Here is a 9,910-nt window from a genome sequence, read left to right as displayed (position 1 = left end):
AAAACTTTTAATTTAAAAACTTTTCGGATTCTGTGATTTTCAAAGCTTTAAAAATACAGTAGAGCGTGATAAAGCGTTACATTATACGTACATCCTTTTAATAAAAGAAAACATTGTATTTAACAGATTATAATTTATCTCGCACATACATAATATATGTATATTCTCATTATAAAAATATACTCTTTTATAATAATAATCACGTTATCACGAACGGCTTGCTAAATGCATACATACTCGTAAATCATAAATGCCGGGCCCACCATAAGGTTTAATAAGTCACCGTATCGACGCGGTCCTCTTCTCTTGCTGTACCCCGCGTCCTCCGGTTTCCACCCACCTGCGGTGAGGCTTTTCCAACTACTCCCCAAAGACTATAGATTATTGCAACTTCTGACGCGCAAGGGATGGAATTAAAAACTTTCTCTGCGGAGAATTACCTGTGGCTGACGGATAAGAATTTAATTGGTTCTGTATGGGAAAGTTTTAATGAATATACGTGGCACGTTGGTACATTAGTGTTTTATTGGGGAATGTTCTCATTGTCATCATTATTCGCCGTTTCGACGTAGTATTTCTGCAGGCGATGCAGCCATATCGTCCAGTAATGCTGCAACGTGTTGTTACATATCTCGTGTACCGATGCTGGTGTACCACATGTGTAAGCAATTACGAGTAGTCCGCGTTTTATCTGAGAAACAGTCAACATAATTGTGATATGAAAGTTAACATGACACTGAAATATTTTGCAACAACTGATCGTAATAATCGTTTATCAAAAATCAAAATTATCGAAAATCGTTATAGATAATGTATAATTATTTTTGTTTAAATTAATATCCATAATGTTTTCAAATCTAATGATTAAGTTATAGTAGACAAATGGCAACAATTCGAAAATATCAAAGAAACTTTTATAGCGACTCTACAAATTTATGTATCTCTATACTTTTTAGATAAAATTTTTATCATGATGTGTTTACCACAAAAGGATAGAGATTAGAAGCATTGATAGCTCCGATATACGCAGCGACTTGTGCAGGTCCGTCATATGTTTCTTTCAGATTCAACTTCTTCTTGTCCGATTTCTTCCAATCGATTACATAATTTTCACCCCTGTAAGTTTAATCCGCGCGAGAAACACGAAAAGAAAAATATGCAGGATTATTTTGGACGTTGTTATTAGAAGAATTGATAGATTAAAGTCAATATAACTCTGCGTATGTTACAGATCTTTCACATAATGTACAACTGAGAAAGTTGTATTTTGTATTTTCACGAATATAAACTAATTTAATTATTATGTAAAGCATTTATTTTCTATCTAAAACTTGGGCAATAATTTCTAGCGTCCCGTTTGGAAATGAATTTTTTTCGTAGGAGAACTCTAAAACTACTTTACCTATAAGACGCTACACAATCAATTACACCCTTGTAATGCAACTTTGTGTGAGCCACGTGCGTTTCGATCGCTTTCACCTGGCATACATCTTCCAAAACAGATTGAACGCTCTTAAACACCGGCTCGGTTCTTGGAGGAAGCTCAAATTCTTTCCCAAGCAAATTTTGTGCTATACACGTGTGCAGAGATGCTCCATCCTCTAACAGCGCTATATACCGACAGTAAAAAGGTTTCCTAGTTTTACACAGTACTTTCTACAGTCATTAAAGCATAAAACAGGATAGTTGATTGAATACCTTTCTGATGCATTTCGAATCCCTCTTCTCCAAGCTTTTCTATCATTCTTTTTTTCCATGCCTCTAAAGCCAGCTTTGACTCTAATGGCATGGTGTGCGTGAGAATTTTAGTTACGCTGGGAAATTTGAACGTTTTTGGATCATCCAATCCAGATATGGACAATATTTCTGTTGACTGAGTTGACTCTTTAAAGGATTCTTGCTTATTGCTTATAATTGGAAAAGATAGTAGATTCTTTATAATAATATTAGATGGTCTTTCAGAATTAGAATGCACATTATATTTTGCATTTGCATTTTCCATGTTGGATACATTTGAGTTAGGCAATGATGCATTATTATGAATATTACCATCTTCTTTTACATTTTGATCAGGACATAAAGTTTCCATTGCGGATATAACTTTATTACGATTCTTATTACTACTAGCTTTGGTCATTACTGACAAATTACACGTTTGATTTGAAATTTCATCATCTATTTCCCGCACAGTCTCATTTTTCTCTGGTAAAGAAATATTCTTTTCATTTTTAACAATCTGACTTTCAAAAACTTCATCTTTTGATTTTGCAGGTACTGTAATGCTTTGGAGATTCTTGTGACAATTCTCCAAAACCCAGAATAATTCTGTATTATTTTGGTTTGATTCCTGTTGGGGAATTTTTCCCTTTTCCTCCAATTTCAGCCTCTTTTTCTTTTCAGCTTTTGTTTCTACTAGTTGACCGAATACTGTTTTAAATTCTTTCATTAATTTTTTCTTTCTATTACCCTTTGTGGAGTCTTTTTTGAAAGATGCTTGACATGTACTTTGCACATTGAAAGACATTAGACGTAAAACACATTTAGTTCTCAACATAACTGTAGTTTTGTGAATTAACATGTAGTTGTTAATTATTTGTGGCTACCGTGACCAATTCTGTTAATAAATAATTAAAATACAGTAGTAAAATGACTTTAATACTTTTTCACATGCCTTTAATATAAATACGTATCTGTCGAGTATAAAATTTGTGAAATATAAGCAAAACTTACCGGGAAAAGATATGTATTTTCTTTGTGGTTAAACATGTACTTTAAGAAATAATTTTCATTAAGAGAACTATCATAATTAGTTACAAAAGGACACTAGAATGTCTTACTCGTCGTCGACTGATACAATTAATTGTTATTTAATCTCTTAAATAAAATAGCTGTACAACTGCTTCATAGTCTATCGCAAACAAACCGAAGAGGTTATGTATTCCATCGTTTCTCCGGATCGACACGTGAGCGCTTGCATCTACATCTCATCGCCATCTCTGAATGACTTTTTTCAATACTTTATACAGATTATCACTTGGGAACTAATTCCACGCAGTTATTAAAGTTTTTTATAATTTTTAAAAACAAAAGTTTTAACATTTTTTGTTTATACATTATTTAATTTACTATTCATTGTTTAAACACAAGTATATAATAAAAACCTTTTTTAATATGTTCGTCGGTAACTGACGTGACATGTTTTAACATATTGTACATATACGTTATTATATAAAATTTGTATTAAGAATTTATTAAGAAGAATGTATTATAAACTAATAAATATAATATAAATGAAATGTATATAAAGAAAAAACGAAAAACACTAAATCGATATCTTTTGTTGCTAACAGAGCTACCTTCGGTAAGTAGAGTTTCTACTTTATACACGCCATAGAATAGTTCGTATGCTCCTCGATACTAAACGAAAATCTAGTAGTATGGGAAGCATTAAGTGAGGTTAAGTTATCTGTGAAAAAGTTTATTAATTACCTTAATCATGAATGTCCTGGTCAGAAGCGTAATGAACATAGCAAGAGCATGTATAACAAATTCCATTCAAGGTAAATCCGGTGATATGTTATGTCACGATACAAAGTTATACTCTCGATACTTACCTAACCTGTAATCCACAAATCTAATCTACTTTTCAATAAATGTAGATATTAACTAAATAGCGAAATAATAGTTGGAACAATACAAATTATATTTATTGAAAAACAATACAAAATCAAATTTGCATGACATAGAATATTCTATCTATCGTTGATACATGTATGCTGGAAACGATTGCTTTTGTATACTTTTTGCTTGAATAAACTATTTTCACTGTTATTTATTTGTTCTAGGTAGCACGTCAAGTTTAGCAAACTTCTACGGGAACAGCTATATTCCAGGTAATTTTCTCTAGTAACAAGCAATTAATGTGATAATGAATTAAAATTGGAAAATATTTATTAACAGGAAGCATACTAAACGCCACAAGAACATGTTTAAACACTGCATTGCAAGGTAATATAAAATTTTAAAACTTAATTTGTTGTCTCCAAATGCATCCTTACAATATTTTATCATATACATTAATGATTTGAATTCTTTATTAACTTTTTGCATAACACTGTCTCTTTCTCTCAAGCTAAGAACATTGGATATATTTTTTTAAGAAAAACTTATATATTGTCATATCATTTGCCTATTGATACTTTTTTTGAAAAAAATCCGCAGTTTCTTTATTTGCTTCATGTATAGTCTTACTTTGTCTTCTCGAAGGATTTAACTTTCTCATAATCGTAGAGAATTTAATCTTGATCTTTTGTGAACAACACAGAATTAAATAAAGCAATTAAATGAAGCATATAAACAATTAGAAAGGCGTGATTTATTTTAATGTATAATGGCAAAAAGGGAGTCTCTCGGAATTGACAATATATGCGCAATAAGAAAGAAATACGGCTCATGCGATGCTCCACTCAAATGCTTGCAACTTTATCGAATTTTTAAACATCAAAATACATATTTTCAAATACATATTTTGCAAGCTTCAGCAAAAAAGGTAAATAAAATTAAAAAATTTTTAAATTCTACATGGCAAAATCTTAAACGAAGCTAAAATTGTGATAAGAAAAGAGATAAAATGGATCGGTCGTTTGGTAACCAACTTAACATAAAATATCAAAGACCTATTGTTTGCGAGTGCAACTAGATTGCTCCCTTTGAAGCCCATTTGTGGGCGTCCCTCGCAGATACATATCTTCGCGATTTTCTCGGATCCAGCGAGCGAAAGGAGTGGTTGATCCTCGAAGGAAGTCCACCGAATTTCCCATCGCGTGCGGCATTCATTCGCTGCGAAAATGCGCGCAGCCCTCACCTCTTTGATCCCTGCGGACAGAGATGTCGAAATACGAAAAGGAATCTATTCGGCCACTTCGCAAGAAAAGACTCGCGCTGCGTAAAGACGGTGCCAACGGTGTGACCAATGAAAATCACTGGGAATTGAGGGGGGTGACATGTCCATTTGCGGTTGACCAGTTGTCACTGGGGGGAATCAGATGCTATGGAGGAGGACGCTTTTCGCATGTTTTCCCCTTTCCTCTTTTCTCGCAACCCTACAAAGGGTCCATGGGGTATTCACGGATTATTCGCGTGAGAGCGTCCGCAAACGAGTTATCAGAATCGGAAATCCTGCATTTCGTTATATCGATATCTTGTATAGAACTTTTACACGTAAACTTTATGTATATATATTTAGTTTCTGCATTGCAAGAAATGTATATGTTTAGTATTTTTGGACCATACGGTTAAATATCGAATTATTGTATGCAATGTGAGCTTAAATCTTTTAAGAAACAATTATAAATATCTGGAAAAGAGTTCATATACATATACAGTTTAAGTAATAAAATTTAAGCTTATTGTTAAACTTAAAATTCGAATGTCGGGTCCTTTTCACAAATATCCATAGCGCTGTTTATCTTGATTTTTCGAAGATTATAAATTTTTGGATTTTCAAATCTTAGATGAAATATAATAAAAACTGAGATTTAACACGACAAGTCAGAGAGTTTATTATATCAGTATTTATTTTACAAATTACAGTATAAATATAATACAATCGGTGATTTTTATTAAATATTAAATTATTAAATATGGATATTTTCAATTATAAAAGATCGGCACTCTGTGATACAAAAGACCATTTTTGGAGAATTGAGTAGCGGTAGAGGAAAGGAAGACCTGCAACTATGCAACAAAGGCGTAACAGCGACGTCGAAAATTTTCGCAATGTAATCTTGCGCATTCATCTTTGGGGAAAGGGGTTTGCCTTCTATGTATAGCTCCTTTTGGCTTACTTAAGCCTAAGGTCGGATTAGCCAGTGCTCGTGGACATCTGTCGTATTGACGGACAGTGGTCAGCGTGATCTCGAAATGAACAACAATAGTGTAGCTTCCCTCAACGGAAAGAATTTTCTAACTGATCGCAGAAGGTCACGCTTTTGCCAAACTGATGTAGGAATTGTCGCGTCACTTTTCATTTTGAGAGAATGATTACCTTCTAACGAGCATTCTTTCCATTAGACACGCTGTCATGTAACTTTCTTTGAAGATATTTCTAGCGATCGTTAAAAATTTTCTCGCGAGTTTTTTCCAATTATATTATACTTGCTATCCAAGATATAAAATTTTATTTATTTTTAAACATGTTGATATTTTTTAACATATTGATAATTTAACACATTGCTAATATAATAATTACATATATCGATGTTATTGATAAACGAATTTACTAATAGACCAAATTAATTTCCAGACGGCACAAAAATATTAAATAAATAAAATTACAAAAATATACGAGGTACGTTTTTTTAGAATTGAAGAATTAAGTTATTATATATTAAAATTTAAACTGAAGAAAAGTATATTGAATCAAATGAAGTTTTAAAAGTGTATAAGAATAATTTGGAAAAATACAAATTACAATAATCACATGAACCACGAATAAATTTATCATAAAATATCTCAAAGCGTCATGATAATCTTATTGGAATTCTTCAAGTGATAGCAACTATCTTGCGAATGAAACGTATACATTCATGTGCATGTGCGTTTATTACATCATTATTAAACACTATTCGCTATTTCATGAAAAGCACGCGATGTGAAAAGATGTGCACTTTAAAGATGCAAAAGTCTGAATACGGCGGCTAGCAATCTTTCATAACAATATTACTTAACAAGCTTTTACACGCTTGAGTAAAAGAGAAGTTCTTTCGGCTTGTAGATGTCAGGCGTCCATCATATTTGATATTCTGACCGCTGGGATTTTGTTCCTTTCTTCGATCTATAAGATGTTTACGAAAGAATTTGCGGTTTCCTTGTACTTGACCATGATACTTTTTCCATTTTTTTAGATGTTTTAAAATTGACTCTTTTACACTTCTTCACGAACAAATTTACATTTTTTCTATAACTTTCATTTATTTTCACAATTATTTATTTAAATAAATCTTATTTAATACGATCTCATTAAATATATTTCACGATTCGCATTATATATACTTGTCACATATTTTAACATTCATAATTATAACATTCTGTTTTACTTTTATGTTAAGCTTAATTTTGAACAAAGAAAAATATATTGGATATGAATGTAAGTGATATAAATGCGTTTTAATTTCACTAAAATTAAATTCTAGTTATTGTTAATTATTCTTGTACAGATATTATTATAAAATCAAATGGTTTGATAAGCGTATATATATACATATAATGACCGTAATTATCAGATTTTACAAAAGTACTTTCACAATTTCGAAATGAGCTTGTTAAGTTCATATCAGATTACGTGTATATATATATATATAAAAGCTTAAACAGAATTCTGGGTTCCCCAAATTATATTTATAATCACATACGCAACACTAGTCGAAGCTATTAATTATATTTTGATGATATAACTCATTATTCATCTTATCTTTAAAACATATTAACCTGCGTGAAGCGTTGCCTATTACATTCCGATTGTTTAAATTTCAAGTTTCAAATATCAATCTCCAATACGTAATCTGATATGGACTTAACAAACTCATTTCGAAATTGTGAAAACTTTCGTAAAATTTGATAATTACGGTCATTATATTGACTAATGTTTCAATACCTTCAGGGAAAAATTATTATGTTTATCATTATAACGTCATCACATAATTTTCTCATTTCTGATAATTAATTCGATACACTTCAAGACAATTCTGCTTTTAGATTTTTCTATTTCTTAATAATTGAATGTTTGCATGATTATTTTTATCGATCCAGGATTAGGTCAAACCAGATTAGCAACTTCGTTAATCAAAATGCACAAGAGAAATGGCCCGTATAGGAAAAGGAAACCTTCAAAGAATCCTTTCGATGGCAATCCATTCATGAAGGGCGTAGTCTTAAAAACTGTCATTAAAAAACCGAAAAAGCCTAATTCCGCGAATCGAAAATGCGTTGTTGTGAGATTATCGAATGGCAAAGAAATGACATCATATGTCCCCGGTAAGATTTTCAATTAAAGCCATAAAGCGATTTAGTAGTTGAGTTAAATATGTTGCTCTGTGAAAAATATGTTGTGTCTTACAGTTCGTGCATTAGAATATTGAAATTGATTAAATTGTTTCAGGGATCGGCCACAATCTGCAAGAACATAATATAGTGCTTTGCAGAGTTGGACGGTTGCGAGATACACCTGGTGTTAAAATAAAATGCGTACGCGGAAAATATGACTTACCACATGTAATAAAGCGCGATTAATTATTAAATCAGCTGTTAATAATATGATAGAAAGTGATACGTTTATATGGAAGAACATACAAAGATCATTGAAAATACCATCATTAATTATTTTTATCGATTATGTATTGTGTACAGTATGATAAATAAGAACAATTATTTGCTGAAATATTTGAAGAAAGTGTTTTTTAATCAACTCTTATCATCCACTGTTCTAGATTTCCTAATTTGAAGGGATAATTTTAAGGAAACAATATTTGCGATAATTCTCTGGATACTCTCAATTTCTCAATGATATTGATTTTCTAATTTCAATAAAGTCTTTTAATATAATAACAAAAAATGTTACAAACTGTTGAAACAAATTTGCTTTATTATGTAATAAAAACGTATAATGTGAAGCTTACGTTATTCAATATCTAAATTCGATGTTTTCATTGAAATTTTACTATCAAAATGATTAATTAATTGCCGAATCATTAAATGCAAGATACAAAGCTTTTCTTCAAGGTAGGTATACAAATTTCATATTTATGATGTTTTGATGAGAATAAATAATGCCTAGTTTGCATAATTAATCGATATAGTCAATGCATAAAAATAAAAGCAATTTCAAAAGGTTACGGCCTCAAGTTGGCTCTGCAAATTACAATCCTTTGACACACTTTCCGAACCAAATCGCACCCTACGTTTACCGTTACCTGAACCACGCATCTCTCGGTGACATTTTCTGGGATAACGGCGGATGGACAATGGACGCCCCGGTGTCGAGATGCTACAATGGGGAAAGGATTGTGACGCAGCCTTCGCTCTCTCGGCGTTATTACTGTAGGGTTCACTATGAACTTTGCGCATCTGCACCCTGCAACCTCTATTCGCCCACACACCTACCGACTATTGACCATATGACATGCTGACCAAATTCTGATGTTTTGAGAAGACCGGCTCCCATAATGAGAATCTAAACCCTTATTTCAGAGACAAAGGAAGATTTTTGTATAAGAAAAAGCAGCATACAGGGTGTCCCGGGTTTTAACCGACAAACTGCGGGAGCATATTCTACTAGTGGAAATAAGAAAAAATTCTTATATCGAGTTTGCTTAGAAATGCTTTATTACAAAGTTATAAACCAATATTGAAAAGAAATATCAGATAAGTAACAACGGATTTTTTCACAAAAATAAAAATTATCTACGCAATGATTTAGTGACGCATTTCAAAATGTTGTCCTTGCACATCGATACAAGCTAGACACCGACGTAGTACAGAATTTGTTACGGTACGACATTCCTGAAAATTTTGTTGCACCTCAGTAACTGAATTAGTAATTCGTTGCTTTAAATCTATCTGGTACTCTCCTGTTAGGAAATCTACGTCGATACTCTCGTACGGCAGCTCGTGCATTTCCGTCACAGAATCCGTACACGAAATGAGTATCAGTGTATTCCTCATTTGAAAACACTTTTGGCATTCTGATAGTAATTGCTAGTTGACACGACGATTGAAATCTAACAGCTACTGTTGCGAAAGTAACAATCATACTGAATCGTTTCAACATAGTGAACATGAATACATGTGAATACACGTAACATAAACATCTTCGACCTTCCAAATTCTACACTATGTTCCGTTGTTACTTATC

At 32.2% G+C, this 9,910-nt stretch overlaps 2 protein-coding genes across 2 annotated transcripts; one reads left to right on the top strand and one right to left on the bottom strand.

The window, feature by feature from the left end:
* Positions 1-468: 468 nt before the first annotated feature.
* On the bottom strand, positions 469-2,953 carry LOC105284894. Its single transcript, XM_011348726.3, has 5 exons — positions 2,731-2,953; positions 1,699-2,614; positions 1,403-1,610; positions 984-1,116; positions 469-691 (listed from the first exon to the last, which is right to left on the bottom strand). Exons 2-5 carry the CDS (start codon positions 2,576-2,578, stop codon positions 524-526), a joined length of 1,389 nt encoding a protein of 462 aa, XP_011347028.2. The 5' UTR covers positions 2,579-2,614; positions 2,731-2,953; the 3' UTR covers positions 469-523.
* Positions 2,954-3,402: 449 nt separating this feature from the next.
* On the top strand, positions 3,403-8,441 carry LOC105284895 (40S ribosomal protein S12, mitochondrial). The gene is made up of 5 exons (XM_011348727.3): positions 3,403-3,560; positions 3,846-3,893; positions 3,961-4,008; positions 7,810-8,034; positions 8,159-8,441. Exons 1-5 carry the CDS (start codon positions 3,497-3,499, stop codon positions 8,287-8,289), a joined length of 516 nt encoding a protein of 171 aa, XP_011347029.1. The 5' UTR covers positions 3,403-3,496; the 3' UTR covers positions 8,290-8,441.
* The last annotated feature ends 1,469 nt before the right edge of the window (positions 8,442-9,910 follow it).

This window comes from Ooceraea biroi, chromosome 5 (genome assembly GCF_003672135.1).
Source record: "Ooceraea biroi isolate clonal line C1 chromosome 5, Obir_v5.4, whole genome shotgun sequence".
In the NCBI taxonomy this organism is placed as follows: Eukaryota; Metazoa; Arthropoda; class Insecta; order Hymenoptera; family Formicidae; genus Ooceraea; species Ooceraea biroi.
The sequence above is the reverse complement of the archived record's forward strand: the minus strand, read 5'-3'. Positions and strand labels throughout refer to the sequence as shown.